Source organism: Pleurodeles waltl, chromosome 10 (assembly GCF_031143425.1).
Source record: "Pleurodeles waltl isolate 20211129_DDA chromosome 10, aPleWal1.hap1.20221129, whole genome shotgun sequence".
Lineage (NCBI taxonomy): Eukaryota > Metazoa > Chordata > Amphibia > Caudata > Salamandridae > Pleurodeles > Pleurodeles waltl.
The window spans coordinates 1,018,141,139-1,018,157,217 of NC_090449.1; the positions used below are offsets into that span (position 1 = coordinate 1,018,141,139).

General features: G+C 44.4%; 1 protein-coding gene across 1 annotated transcript in view; it reads right to left on the minus strand.

Moving 5' to 3' along the window:
- The window catches only part of COL6A6 (collagen type VI alpha 6 chain), a 446,491-nt gene that overhangs the window by 80,808 nt on the left and 349,604 nt on the right, over positions 1-16,079 (minus strand). The window contains exons 21-22 of the mRNA XM_069212366.1: positions 15,699-15,761; positions 12,008-12,073 (exon numbers count right to left, since the gene is read on the minus strand). Of these exons, the coding sequence (XP_069068467.1) occupies positions 12,008-12,073; positions 15,699-15,761 (129 nt within the window). The remainder of the gene's footprint in view (positions 1-12,007; positions 12,074-15,698; positions 15,762-16,079) is intronic.

Here is a 16,079-nt window from a genome sequence, read left to right on the forward strand (position 1 = left end):
AAAAAAGAGAGACTATCTGATAGCACATCGATGACACCAAGCCTGTTTCGTCTCTTATGCCCATTCCCTTCTCATAGAATCCTACAGTGGTCACCTTTCAAATCCTAATTTCTTGCAGATATTGCCAACATAATCTACTCCCTCAAAGCAACATTTTATGAAGATGAAGTCATATCCTCATGCTTCATTAAAGGTCTTCTTGGGGATGCTCTTTCACCCCTACTCACCATTGTCTCGACCTCTCTCACTCAAGGAATCTTCCCAGAAACTCTCAAGACAGACCAGATTTTCCTACTCGTAAAGCGACCTACACTAAATGCTGGGGATATTGCCCACCACCGGCCCATCACTCACCTACTATTCATTAGCAATATCACTGAAAAATCAGTTTATGTTCAATTTCAAAATCCAATTTATGCTAACAATTTCCTTCATGACTATCAGTCTGGCTTCAGATCACGCTGCATCATGGAGAATACTACATTACTGATCGTAGATGATGCTCTCTGGTCCACAGATGAAGATGACCTGCTGTTAGACCTGACAGCCTTAGGGTGGCCACCCCTAACTTTCTGCCTGCCTCCTGCCACTTTTTGGACACTGTTTTTGCTGGTTTTAGGACTCTGTGCATTTTACCACTGCTACCCATTGCTAAAGTGAATATGCTCCCTCCTTTCAAACATGGTAACATTGGTTCACACCCAATTGGCTTATTTAATCTACTTGTAAGTCCCCAGTAAAGTGCACTTCATGTGCCACGGCCTGTAGATTAAATGCTACTAGTGGGCCTGCAGCACTGATTGTGCCACCGACATAAGTAACCCCTTAACCATGTCTCAGGCCTGCCATTGCAAGGCCTGTGGGTGCAGTTTCACTGCCACTTTGACTTGGCATTTAAAAGTACTTGCAAGGACTTAAACTCCCCTTTTTCTACATAGAAGTCACCCCTAAGGAATGCCATAGGTAACCCATAGGTCAGGGTGCTGTGTAGACAAAAGGCAGGACATGTACCTGGTAACTGTGTAGTTTACATGTCCTTGTAGTGTAAAACTCCTAAATTCGTTTTTACACTGCTGTGATGCCTGCTCCCTTCATAGGCTAACATCGGGGCTGCCCTCATTCATTGTTTGAGTGGTAGCTGCCGATCTGAAAGGAGTAGGAAGGTCATATTTAGTATGGCCAGAATGGTGATACAAAATCCTGCTGACTGGTGAAGTTGGATTTAATATTACTATTTTAGAAATGTCACTTTTAGAAAGTGAGCATTTCTCTGCACTTAAATCCTTCTGTGCCTTACAATCCACATCTGGCTGGGTTTAGTTGACAACTCCCTTGTGCATTCACTCATTCACACCCCAACACAGGATACTCAGCCTCACTTGCATACATCTGAATTTTGAATGGGTCTTCCTAGGCTGGGAGGGTGGAGGGCCTGACACTTGCATGTCAAAGAACAGTAACCTGCCCTCACACAAAGGACTGCCACATCCTCTACTGGGACCCTGGCAGACAGGATTGAACTGAAAGGGGGCCTTGTGCACTTCTAAGCCACTCTCTGAAGTCTCCCCCACTTCAAAGGCACATTTGGGTATTTTAACAGGGCCTCTGCCCCTACCAACTCAGACACTACCTGGGAAAGAAACTCTGCACCAGAACCTGCAACCTGCCAAGAAGAACTGCCTGGCTGCCCAAAGGACTCACCTGACTGCTTTCTGAGAAGGACTGCTGCCTTGCTGTTGCCCTGCTGCCTTGCTGCTCTCTTGCTGTGCTGAAGGAGTGCTCTCCAAGAGCTTGGATAGAGCTTGCCCCCTGTTCCCTGAAGTCTCAGGACCAAAAAGACTTCACTCCTACAACTGGACTCCCGTGTGGTGAAAATTTGACGCACCACCTGCCAAAAACTACACGCAGCCTGCATGCGGTGAAAAATTAATAGCATAGCATAGCGACCGGAAATTCGACGCACTGCCCACAGGATCGACGCACAGCCGAGCCGGAACGACGCAGCCCGACTTCCAGAGAGGAATTGACGCAGCGCCTGCTGTGCGGGAGAAATTTCCATGCAACGTCCACTGAATCAACGCAGTGCCTGTGATTTCGCTCCGCAAGCCCCTGAATCCACACATAGACCCCGGGGTGTGCAAAAACCCCGCAACCCGAAGAGGAAAATCCGACGCACACCTCCCTGTTTTCCACGCATCGCCTCCTCTGCGGTCCCTTGCACAGATTTTGAATGCAAACCAGGTACTTCGTGCTTGCAAGAGACCTTTATTGTTTTTAAGAGACATTTATTTGTTTTTCAAAGACGTAAGACACTTTATATCACTTTTACAGTGATAACTCAACTTATTGCATTTTAATCGTTTTGACCTACATCTTACCAGATAAATATTATATATTTTTCTAAACACTGTGTGGTGTATTTTTCTGGTGCTATATGGTGTTATTGAATGATTTACTGCACAAATACTTTACACATTGCCTTCTAAGTTAAGCCTGACTGCTCAGTGCCAAGCTACCAGAGGGTGGGCACAGGATAATTTGGATTGTGTGTGACTTACCCTGACTAGAGTGAGGGTCCTTGCTTGTACAGGGGGTAACCTGACTGCCAACCAAAGACCCCCTTTCTAACATTGGTGATCAGAGGTGAGGATAGGGCTAGTATTTGCGCAGTGACATAAAATAGCTAAGTGTTCACTACCTACCCACAGTTGAAGGTCAACTTGATTTTTTCATTTTTCTGCAAGTTCGTTTTCCTGCCTGAGTTTTAACTAAATCCTCACTCAACATGTCTCTGGCTGGGTGTCAAGCAGGAGCTGAAGATTTTGACCTAGCCAAGCTGGAGACATAAACTGTCAAACAGCTGAAGGGGTTCTGCAAGGAGATGGGAGTACCCACTCAGGGTGCCTCCAGAAAGGAGGAATTTCAAAAAGCGCTGAGGGCCTGGGCAGAACCCCATTCAGAGGAGGATGTTGACATACAGGGTCCATAGGATGGCCCCTCAGAGGATTTCTTGCCAATAGTGGGGGAAATTACCACTGTAATTGTGCCCCCTGCCACACCAGGGAGCAGTGTCTCTAGCCATGGCCTGACCACAGAGGAAAGGAAGGAGGAGAGAGAATTCCAATTGCAAATGGCAAAGTTAAACCTGGAGGCAGAGGAAAGGAAAGCTCAAAGAGTGGCAGAGGAGAGCTGAGGCTGCAGCTGAGAGAGCCTTGGTTGAAAATAAACTTTTGTTGGTTCATGAACTGAGTATCAAGGAGCTGGATCTTAAGGCGAAACAGTCTGAGTCCAGCAGTAATGGTGGCAGCATACATGCAGGACCTGCTGGAGAAAAGAAGGTTCATCTACCCAAAAATGAGGTGCCCAGTTTTGTGGTGGGAGATGGCACTGATAAATGGCTAGCTGCTTATGAAGTTGCACTAAGGGCTCATGGGGTTCCTGAAGAGCAATGGGGTACAGCTATGTTGGTGTATGTGCTAGCAATTGGGAGGGACACACTCCTCACATTGGACCCAAAGGATCAAAACACATACTCACACATGAAAGCCATTTTGCTTGCCATGTTTGGGCTGACCCATGAGAAATACCATCAGAGGTTCAGGGACAGCACCAAACAGCAGATAGAGGTAACCCTAGTGTTCCCGGGGGATGCAGAGATGGTGCCAAAAGCCCACATGCCTGCCAATACTTCCAAGTATAGGCAGTGGGTCACCATCAATGGGCAAAGGGTGGAGGCTCTGCGTGACACAGGAGCCAGCATGACCACTGTCAGGGGTCAGCAGGTGTCAGCAGAGCAGGTCCTCCAAAATACATTCCAGTCATAGTCGCCGACAATCGTGAGAGTCACCTACTGGTAGCTCTGGTTTCCTTCGAGTGGAGGGGGGTTCTCTGGTACTCTGAAAGTAGCTGTGAGTCCCGCCATGCCTGTAGACTGTGTGTTAGGCAACGACCTTGAGCACACTACCTAGAAGGAAGTAGAGCTAAGGTCTCACTTGGAGATGCTGGGATTGCCTGAATGGGTCTGCATGACCACACTGTCTATGGCTGCCTGGGAGGGAAGTCAAGGGCGTCTGGAGCCTGGAACAATGGCCCAGACAGCTGCCAAGAAGAGGGGCAAGGAGCGTGGGAAACGGTCCCAGAAGTTCCCGCGGTGGTTGATGGGGTTCCCGAGGAGGAGGCCCCCGAGCCAACTGGGGAAGACATTGCCGCCCTAGGTGACCTACCTGAGCTTGCTGGCTGGCAAGTTGAGGGTGGGCCCACCAGGGAGGAATTCTGCAAGGCGCAGAAAGAGTGTCTCACTCTTGAGAGCTTGAGGCAATATGCCTCAGCCCAGGCAGCAGGTGAAGCCTTTGGCGATCACCATATATAGTGGGAGAATGATCTCCTTTACAGTGAGCCTAAGGTTCTGGCCATTGGGGCAGCGCGTGAGCTGGTGGTCCCCTAGTGTTACCCGGCCTTCCTACTGGGGCTGGCTCACAACATTTCCCTGGCAGGACATTTGGGGCAAGACAAGACCTTTGCCAGGCTTGTCACCCACTCCTATTGGCCCCGGATGAGGACAAACTCAGATGCTTTCTGTAGGTCCTGTCCTACCTGCCAGGCCAATGGGAAAACAGGGACAAAGCCAAGAGCCCCCCTGATCCCACTCCCTGTTGTTGGCACCCCCTTTGAAAGGGTGGGAATCGACATTGTTGGGCCATTGGGCCCCAAAACTGCCCTAGGCAACAGGTTTATCCTGGTTTTGGTGGACCATGCCACCCGTTACCCAGAGGCAATCTCTCTGAGGACCGTAACTGCAGCAGTGGTGACCAGAACTCTAATGAAGATATTTTACTGTGTGCGATTCCCAAAGGAGATTGTGTCTGACAGAGGCACTAGTCTGCATACATGAAGTCCATGTGGTATGCGTGTGGTGTAACCTACAAGTTCACCACACCTTATCACCCCTAATCTAATGGTCTTGTGGAGAGATTCAACTAGACCTTGAAAGGCATGATCACAGGCCTCCCTGAGGCGTAAGTGGGATGTCCTCTTACCATGCCTTCTCTTTGCTTACAGAGACGTACCCCAGAAGGGAGTGGGGTTCAGTCCCTTTGAGCTTCTCTATAGGTACCCTGTCAGGGGACCCTTAAGCATTGTCAAGGAGGGGTGGGAGAAAGCTCCCAAGGCACCCCCTCAGGATGTGGTCAGCTACATGCTGGCCCTCCACAACCAGATGCACTGCTTCTGTAAAACAGCCAAAAGTAACCTTGAGGCCAGTCAAGAGGTAATGAAATGCTGGTATGACCAGCAGGCCACCTTGGTGGAGTTTCAACCTGGAGACATAGGGGGTCATTATGAACACGGCGGTAGCAACCGCTGTGTTCATGCTGGCGGTCTAAACACTGACTGCCAGCGACCCCGGAACCCCGCCGGCCAGATAATGAACTGTTCTGTTGGCCGGCAGGAGGAAACATTGTTTCCACACACCGGCCCACAGAAAGGCTTGGCCGGGACATTGACGGCGGCTCCTCATGGAGCCGCCGTCAATGCCTCTGTGCGGCAGGTGCAGTTGCACCCGCCGCACAGATCACTGCCCAAAAATCGGGCAGTGACCTGCGTGACGGGGCTTTGCACCAGGGCCCCTGCACTGTCCATGCAAAGTGGATGGGCAGTGCAGGGGCCCCCAGGGGTGCACCGGGGCACCCCCTCCGCCAGCCTTTCCTGGCGGGATATCCCACCAGGAAAAGGCTGGTGGGAAATTACACATTATCCGCAGGGTAGTGCAGCTACCCTGGCGGATATTGTTTCAACCGGCTGCCAGGCTGCTTTACGGCGGGAGCCTGGCGGTGGGTGACGGCTGCCGCTGGCGGCCGTCACCATGTGCATAATATGGCGGTTTGGCCTCCATGCCGGCTGGCGGCTTCAGCCACCACTGCCAGCATGCCGGGCCGAACCGCCATGTTCTTACTGAGGGCCAAAGTGTGGGTAATTGAGCCAGTAGAGCATAGAGCTCTCCAGGACCGCTGGTCTGGCCCATTTGAAGTGAAGGAGTGGACTTCCACAGTGGACCTTCAATCCCCTAGGAACCCCCTAAGGGTGCTCCATGTCAACCGACTGAAGCCTCACTTTGAGAGGACGGAGGTCAACATGCCACTGGTGACAGATGAGGGTGGGGAGGAAGAGAGTGAACCTCTCCCCGACCTCCTCTCTGCTAAGGAAGGTGATAGGTCAGTGGAGGGTGTCATTCTCTCTGACTCCCTAACCCTAGACCAGAGAGGGGACTGCTACCAGTTACTGAGGAGGAGCCGCGCCTGTCTATAATTCACTGATTATATAGCACTCCGCTGCCTTGTGTCTAGGCATGCACTATAGCAATACAACATACATACATACAAAGCTGAGAAATAATAAATGTGCATGCTTCTACTAAGTTTAACTAAATAGATAAAAGTGTATCCTGCAGTAATGACAACCAATACGTAAGAATTTCAAAGGTTATGGGACAAGGAAAAATACTGTCAATGAAAATCCATAGGAAAGTGTTCTACATTAAAAATTATTGGGAATAGAAACGTAATGAAAAAGTTCTAAGCAACCTTCAGGAAATTGACCGAGCCGTAAGCTTCCTTTATGGCCAAACCAATAGCAGCCATGCCTGGATATAACCCACGGCTTTGTCCCAGAAAAGGATTCTTATCTTTGAGACAAACCTCAAGGCTATAATGAATTAGGGCTCCAGAAGGTCTGATATCCGATGGAACAGTCCTTTCAGTACATACATTTGGTATAAAAAGGTTAAAATTAGACAAAGTCACAAAGTAAGGCTGACCTATAGGTGCACACAACTCTCTGATTTTGTTTTTTCCTCCTTGTTGAAAATTCCACATCCAAATTTACAACTACCATTGGTTCCTTGAAATGCTCAGTAGCATCAGACACAAATTTATACTCAGTGAGAGATCTCTGATATTGGATTGTCTTTTAAGATAATAGATCTCTGTTATATTTTTTTTGGGACTTCATAACACTCTAGGTAGAACATGGTTGTGCAGCCATTGAACCAAGATCCTGGTTGGTTGAACAGGTCGTCCTAGTCAATTGCACAATATTTAGCCTAAAACCAATAAAACATACATGTTTACAGCCTGGAATCTTCAGGGCAGGCCACAATGATTGCACCCTTGGCAAAGAGTGTTGTGGGTGTCCTCCAACTATTCCTTTCTTGACCTGTTTCAAATATGTATCTTTGGAAAATGGTAGAGCAGGAGTACAAAAAGGCAAATTGTGGCTTACCTTTGATTAGAGCCATTTTAAGACATGTACAGGTGGCAATTTCCCAGGGTCCTTCCCTCTAGCCCCACCACCACCCGGTAAAAGTATTATGTTGTGCATAAAAAACAGATTTGCTTTTAGAGCTGGACAGGGCTGGCCTTCCCAGTCTTAGCACGTCTAATTTGAGAGAAAAGGAATTCCTGCTTCCTCGCCCTTTCTCCTTAATTCACTTCACATGTTCTACCTCACTTCCCTCTCTTCACCTTTGTCCTTCCCTTTCATTACCTTTCTCTGTTCTTACTATAGCTCTCTGTCTCTAGTCTGTCTATCCATCTATTTCTACATCACCTTTTTCTCAATGCAGCTCTCTATCCCACCTCTTTGTACGTCTCTGACACAACCTCAATTCTTTGTCCACATCATGCCTCTCTCTGAATTCCACTGTTATCCTTTCATCTCATTGCTTCATGTCTCTCCTTCTCCTTCATCTCTCTGTCACTCATATCTCTACTTACCTCACCTCTCCATCTGTTGACCTCACCTCTCTACCCCTTTCTCTACCTTCTCCCTTCCATACTACTACCTCAAGTTTCTAATTTATTTCTCTCTCTAACTTACCTCTCTCGCTGCCTAACCTCTATATTTATTTCATAATGTGTTCACTAGCTCATCTCTCCACCTCCCCTCTTGCTCTCCCTTTCTCTCCTTCCTCTACCCCACCTCTCTCATTGCCTTTCTCCATTGTTTGTACATCTTTACATGTATCTCTTTTCTATGTCATTACCTTTTCCTTCATATATCTCTCCACCATCTTCTCGATTTCAACTCACCCTTTTTATCCAACCTCTCACTCCCAGCTTCCCATTCTTTGTACATCCTTCTACCTCATCTCTCTCTATGTTTACTTCACAATTCTCTTTCTCGCCCTCTCTTTGTTTCTCTACCTCTGTGTCACCGTCACCTCTTTTTCTCTACCTCACTTTGTTCACTCTGCTTCACCTCTTTTCTCTCTTCATATCTTCTATTTCTAATCTTCACCAATCTATCTACCATTTGCTCTGCATCTTTCCATGGCCCGTACTTGTACACGATTACTAATTTTGCACTGTCTACATCCCCACTCTCTCTACGGTGCATCTTTGTATAGGTTTTTACTGCCTCAGCTCTATACCTATTTATATCTACCTCTCTCTACTTTTACCTCTCTCTAACACACCTCTCTTTCTTCTTTACTGGTATACAATGGAAATACTCCCTATTGTTCACGCCACCACTCTCTTTTATTTCATTTTAATTCTCCCTCTCTCTAGCTTTCTTTTTCTTACTACCTCAATATAAAACCATGCTTGCCTTTCTACCTTTATGTCTCATCCTACGTCTTTCTCTTTCTACCTCACTTGTATCTTTACTTTGTCTCTGTCTCTACCCCCATTGTCTCTACTTGCCCTCTTGCACTATACTGTGCTCCCTACCTTCCATCTTCCGCCATCTGCCATTTCTACTACTCCCCAGAGTGTAAAGTCACAATTTAGCATACGTACGCATAGAAACAACAGAGGAGGCACAAGAGAGACTAGATAATTATCAGAACTTAATTAACAGAACTGTGAAAATCCTCAGAGCAGTGACTGCTGCAGAGCCAGTTGCTAAGGTGGGTGTATTATTATTTACAAATATCTGGTAATTAAAGCTACAATTTCAAGTGCCATGTGCATGTGTCTTATTTTAGCAATACAAATTGACCATTAAACACTCACAAAATTACTCTTAGCACCTATTTTAAATAAAGGGAGGCAACAAATTGGTTAGACACTGAATTCCTGGTAAAACAGCATTACAAGACTACAAAAATCTAGTCTCAAGCTCAAAAAGAAATGACTGTATCAATGCTTGTTCACATTCTTTTTTCACTATTTGGCTGTGGATGCTGGGTAGCTTGCACTTTTGGCTCTTTTTCTGCCTTATTTTTGAAAGGTTAATATATAATTCAAGATAGTTTGCCATCACAATAGCTTGAATTAGCTGAAAATTGGTTATCTATTTAAGGTTATTTTAAATGAGGAGGTGATGGCGACCCACAATATATATCAGGCACTGCAAGACCTTCACCAGGAGATCTCCTTATGGGAAAGTATAAGAAAAAGTAAGAAAGCATATTACAGGGAGTGCAGAATTATTAGGCAAATGAGTATTTTGACCACATCATCCTCTTTATGCATGTTGTCTTACTCCAAGCTGTATAGGCTCGAAAGCCTACTACCAATTAAGCATATTAGGTGATGTGCATCTCTGTAATGAGAAGGGGTGTGGTCTAATGACATCAACACCCTATATCAGGTGTGCATAATTATTAGGCAACTTCCTTTCCTTTGGCAAAATGGGTCAAAAGAAGGACTTGACAGGCTCAGAAAAGTCAAAAATAGTGATATATCTTGCAGAGGGATGCAGCACTCTTAAAATTGCAAAGCTTCTGAAGCGTGATCATCGAACAATCAAGCGTTTCATTCAAAATAGTCAACAGGGTCGCAAGAAGCGTGTGGAAAAACCAAGGCGCAAAATAACTGCCCATGAACTGAGAAAAGTCAAGCGTGCAGCTGCCACGATGCCACTTGCCACCAGTTTGGCCATATTTCAGAGCTGCAACATCACTGGAGTGCCCAAAAGCACAAGGTGTGCAATACTCAGAGACATGGCCAAGGTAAGAAAGGCTGAAAGACGACCACCACTGAACAAGACACACAAGCTGAAACGTCAAGACTGGGCCAATAAATATCGCAAGACTGATTTTCCTAAAGTTTTATGGACTGATGAAATGAGAGTGAGTCTTGATGGGCCAGATGGATGGGCCCGTGGCTGGATTGGTAAAGGGCAGAGAGCTCCAGTCCGACTCAGACGCCAGCAAGGTGGAGGTGGAGTACTGGTTTGGGCTGGTATCATCAAAGATGAGCTTGTGGGGCCTTTTCGGGTTGAGGATGGAGTCAAGCTCAACTCCCAGTCCTACTGCCAGTTCCTGGAAGACACCTTCTTCAAGCAGTGGTACAGGAAGAAGTCTGCATCCTTCAAGAAAAACATGATTTTCATGCAGGACAATGCTCCATCACACGCGTCCAAGTACTCCACAGCGTGGCTGGCAAGAAAGGGTATAAAAGAAGGAAATCTAATGACATGGCCTCCTTGTTCACCTGATCTGAACCCCATTGAGAACCTGTGGTCCATCATCAAATGTGAGATTTACAAGGAGGGAAAACAGTACACCTCTCTGAACAGTGTCTGCGAGGCTGTGGTTGCTGCTGCACGCAATGTTGATGGTGAACAGATCAAAACACTGACAGAATCCATGGATGGCAGGCTTTTGAGTGTCCTTGCAAAGAAAGGTGGCTATATTGGTCACTGATTTGTTTTTGTTTTGTTTTTGAATGTCAGAAATGTATATTTGTGAATGTTGAGATGTTATATTGGTTTCACTGGTAATAATAAATAATTGAAATGGGTATATATATTTTTTTTGTTAAGTTGCCTAATAATTATGCACAGTAATAGTCACCTGCACACACAGATATCCCCCTAATATAGCTAAAACTAAAAACAAACTAAAAACTACTTCCAAAAATATTCAGCTTTGATATTAATGAGTTTTTTGGGTTCATTGAGAACATGGTTGTTGTTCAATAATAAAATTAATCCTCAAAAATACAACTTGCCTAATAATTCTGCACTCCCTGTAAAGTTGGAAAACGTTAGTTAAACATATGTTGATGTTTACTGCTATAGTAAATTAATGTTATGTATTTATTTTAAATGTAGAACAAAAGAGGAAAATTGCTAAAGCACTAGTACCTTAAGTTTGAATACATTATTTAATCATTTTAAATATGCATTAACAGTTATTAAAAGTCATGAATATAATTATTTTAAAGTAACTGATTTTGCTTTATTAAAGTGTAATGATACATTAGGTTTTAAACTAAAAAGAGACTAATAAAATCTGTTATAATTCAATAATAAATATGTTTCAATTCTATATTTTTCAACACTCAATTTTTATTTATATTTTCTAAAAATTTTGAAAGATTTGATTTAATTTAACATTATTTGTTATGGGGTTTGATTTTAAGTTCTTACCACCATGATTTTCTATGGGAGGGTTTTGTGTTATCTGTGGTTAGCCATGAGCCTTGTTGTACCTAATACAGTTTTTTGCCATTAGTAATATACACTTATAAATTTAGGTCCAGCTTCTATTTCCCTTTTTAAGGTGGTTGAGATTTGTAAGTCTACACTTTTGACTAACTTTACACTCAGATTTTGTAAATATCCAAGAGAAGTAAAGTTACTCAAATGTGTAAGAGTCGACTTACATGTGTAAATTACACACAATGTAAGTTGCCCTAGTGAAGAGCTCCCTTTATTGTGATCACTGCCCCATACACAAATCATCAACAATTTCAGAGATCACCTACAAATAATCACATTTTTTCCAAACTACCCCCGCTTACTGATGTACATCAACCTCACAATGTCATCATCCTTACAACTTTGCAGACAAATCATTCTCCTTGTTCTACTGAGCTCTAAGAAAACATTTTGGAAAAATCCATCACCAAAGCTTCACTTGCCTTGTCCGATCATGTTGTTTCGTAAGTGTAAAGCCTTAGAAAACTCTTTCATTCATTCTAGGTTGGCACTTGATACAAATCTCATATAGCTTTCAGCGGACCAAATGACATCACAGGGGACATTTTTGAGGACTCACCTTCTCTCCTTCGTCGCCTTTTTCCCCACGAGGACCACCTTCAACTTTATCAGCTCCCGATTCACCCTTGAGGGAAATAGAAAATGTTTATAACTTTTATATGAAAATATGTTTAGTCTTTTGTGTGTCTGTAGTAGCCCCGTTGCCACAAGCACATACACCACCGACATGTTTAAGATCAACAGAAATCAATGATCAATCACGTACTGTAGGAAGCTGAAGTAACACAAACTTTCTTCCATCAAGATACACAGCATTATATCTCACAGATATGCCACATCACTCCTGTTACACCCAACTTTCACAACTCACTGTACCAATCAACCACCATATCTTATCTGCACAGGAAGCTCAAATGTTTATTAATATAAATGCAACCTTTTATCTCTTCATGAACGAAGATATATGGAGCCACATCTTCCTTTAGCCAACTTAACTGCCCCATTTATCTCTGGTAAAATCTAACACATGAATCTGGACAACCTATTTAGTGTTGAAACATGCTTTACAACCACTAGTACTAGTGCATTTCCCTTCTTAACCTCAACATTCAATCAAACATCACAGTTCTAGGTGGCAGCCTAGGCATTCACTTCAAATTTATTGTAATATTCTCTGAAAATGTGCTCTTGTTGTTCCTACCAGAAAACCTTTCCTTCTGCTACCCTGAGTCAACAGGGGATTTCTAAACTTACTCTAAGCTTCTGAAATAACCAGGAAAAAAGATCCTGAAGCACAAAGATTTCTGATTGTATATGGGTGTACAATACAGCCACCCAACACCAGAATGTCCATTTAATGAACACTCCATCCATCACCCCTGATCTCCTCCTGGCCCCCGTGCAGTCAAATATTAGGTATTTAATATCAATTCCAATGTATCTCAGTTGTGAATGAAGAAAAATAACCATGCACAGCAAATTGCATCAATTTCTTCAGCAGTAACCTTGTATGAGCTTTGAAGAAAATGGCAACTGGCATCTCAATAGGAAAACTGCCAGAATATGCTGGCATCTGTTCAAAACAGTCAATGCAGAATCACTCTTCAAGGGGAATCTCCTATTTTGTAGGCTCTTCATGTGATTATCACTCATAAAATATTTGGGGATTCAATTTTCATGAAGGGTCTCCCATAGTCTTCTTCATAAGTCACTTGTTGTAAAATTTGTATCATCACATCAAATTCATTGCTGGGCTCAAGTGATATCACCACTGCACTCTTAAGCAGTGTAGCAGGTCACTCAGCTCTGACACTACTGGTGTCCCTGTCCCCCCGGCCTTATGACTTTGCACTATATGCAGTCGCGGCGCTGCTTCTGGTAAACACAGGAAAGGGTTCTCACTTTCACACCTGAGTGGGTGTCAACCTTCTGAATTCTTAACATGCAACGCGGCCCTGGTGTGCCAACCGGGCTAATTAACGAGGCCTTAACCTGTACACAACTGTGTTGAATTATTATTTAGACCATCTTGGTGTCCCTTTGTCCTATGTTTTTCTCCTATAAAGCAAGTTCCTTCACTTCACCTAACATGTAGGAGTTGGGAATGGGTGAAGTCATCGGTATATTGTTTATATGTCCATGACTACCCCATACAAAATAATGCCCATGCAGGTTTTGGGCACACACAATTTCAAGTTTGTATTTCTTTACGCATACACCATATTTACGATGAAGAAGTTGAAGGTCTCAAAGCCAATTATATGGCTTTAAGTTCCTCAGTGTATGATCAAGGAACTTGAGGATAATTAGCAGCTGCCAATAGTGTAAAACTTCTGTTTCCTTGCTTGACTATACATGGTTGTACCCATTCCCTGCTTCTCTTCAGACCACCCTGCTTGTGGCTCATGGGGCTGATCAGAGACCTACATGTCTCCTTCCACTATTAAGCTTATCTTTTAAAGGCCAGCATGTGGCGGCTCGGCAGTTCTCAGCAGTTGTAGATATTTGAGATATTAGGGATACTCCTGCCCTTTGAAGTCTGCACTGGAAGGAGTCACACATAACAAGGTGGTGAGCCCTGAGGGCTTACTCCTAGTTCACATAAGGATTTTTTCATAATTAATGCTGCTTACAAACATATTGCATGGTCTATTATTAATTCCATTCTTGTGTAAATGGTATTTAGGACACAATATTTATGTCAGACACTGATATTCCAATTTGCGAAGAAAAATCACCTGATGAGGGTGCTGCACCCATGACATCTCACCTTCCTGCCAGAGTGTCTGGCACAGGGTGAAGAGCACTGAGGACTGTGCCAGCTCTTTGCATGCTGGCAATCTCAATCTCACGCAAAAAGTCTATGGTGCACCTGAAATATACACACAGAAGCATCATCCCCTCCTCATTCAGAAGCTTTTTCCTATCTACCAATCAGATAAAGGGCCTAATTCAAATTTCTTTTCCTGATATATGGTTGTCTCCTAGGGGACACCTCTGTAACCCAACAGCAAACTTCCCTCATAGTCCTCTTGTCCTGTCATGTTGACATTCTAAAAAAGTCACCACCAAGTTTAAATGGATGAGGCGAAGGATGCTTCCTAACGGAAATAAGGTTATAGTGAAAACCAGATACTTCCCAAGTTAAATTACTTCGAAAGGCTTGAAAAACTAATTTGTTCACCTAGGAGACAGAGGGCCTCTTTACGAACCTGGCGGTCTCAGGACCGCCAGGTTCGCGGATGGCAGTGGGACCGCCGCTAATATGGCGGACCAAGCACCATATTACGACCACGGCGGTCGTGCCATGGTCGGACTGCCAGTACTACCAGGATGGGAGATCCCGGCGGTCTTGGGTTTGGGCTGGCGGAGAATGGGTGCATGGTGCCAAGTGGATGGGCAGTGCAGGAGTCCCCCTAGTATGCACCATGTCAATGTTCAATGACAGTGAACATTGCGAGGGTGCTGGTTCACCCTGCAACCTACACCATTGCTGGCGGCTTGATTACGAGCCTGATGCAGTGCTGTAGGCCATTTCCCACTAGGCCAGTGGGCTGAAACTAAGGTTTCCAACCGTTGACCTAGCGGTAAACTCATACTGGGTCTGGCGGGGAGGTAGCCACAAAGGCAACCTCCTGGTCAGAAGTTCAGCGGATGGGCAAAACTGTCCGCCAAACTCATAATGAGGCCTCAAACAGCATAACCATTTCTTATAATTGCTAGAAAATCTAACTTTCAGTGCCACAGGCCTGAAAAACATACCACACCATGTCATACTCTTTGTATAGCATAGCATTACATAGCACAATAAAGCTACCAGAACAATGCAGACACATAGCACAGTATTGCGCAGCCTAGCACAGAAAAGCAGGGCAAAAATTGCATTGCATAGCATAGCATTATGTAACAGGAATGTTACTGTAGGGTTGTATAGTATAGCAAAGTGTGCCAGAACGTAGCATCGAACAGCATAGAATAGCAAACTATTCCAAAGAAATGCGAATATAAGACAGAAATACACATGGCAAGCAAAACATACCACAGGAAAGCAAGTACGGAATAGCATTCCATGAGCTGGAATGGCAAAACATAGCATCTCTCAAGAAAGCAAACATAGCATAACATCTCTCAAGAAAGCAAACACAGCATGACATGGCACAAGAGTGCATGCCACGGCACTGCAACACATAAAAAAATAACAGGGCAGCAAAATATATGACTAGAGAGAAAGTGCATGTTCTTGAGCTTACTGGATCTCCACGGAATCCCTTCTCACCGCGGTCTCCTGGGGTCCCCCTTATTCCTGGATATCCCTACGGTGAAAATAACAGAGTTAAGCATGGGGGGGGGCTAGCATTTTCGAAATTAAAAATGTTGCACTTGAGTTTGGAGTGCCAGTTTTTTAATTTCAATTGTAGTTTATTTCAGTTGCATGAAAACACAGTGAAAAAATAACCATGCATTTTACATTCCATCAATTTCTTCAATTTTAACATTGTGTGAGCACTGAAGAAAATCAGCACATGCTTTCATTAGGTAAACAGATTAGAGTTATTGGTTTTAGGTTTGTCTGTATGTGCTGAAGACATAGGCTCATTTAGAGCCTGGAGGACCAGGTGTGAGGGAACCAC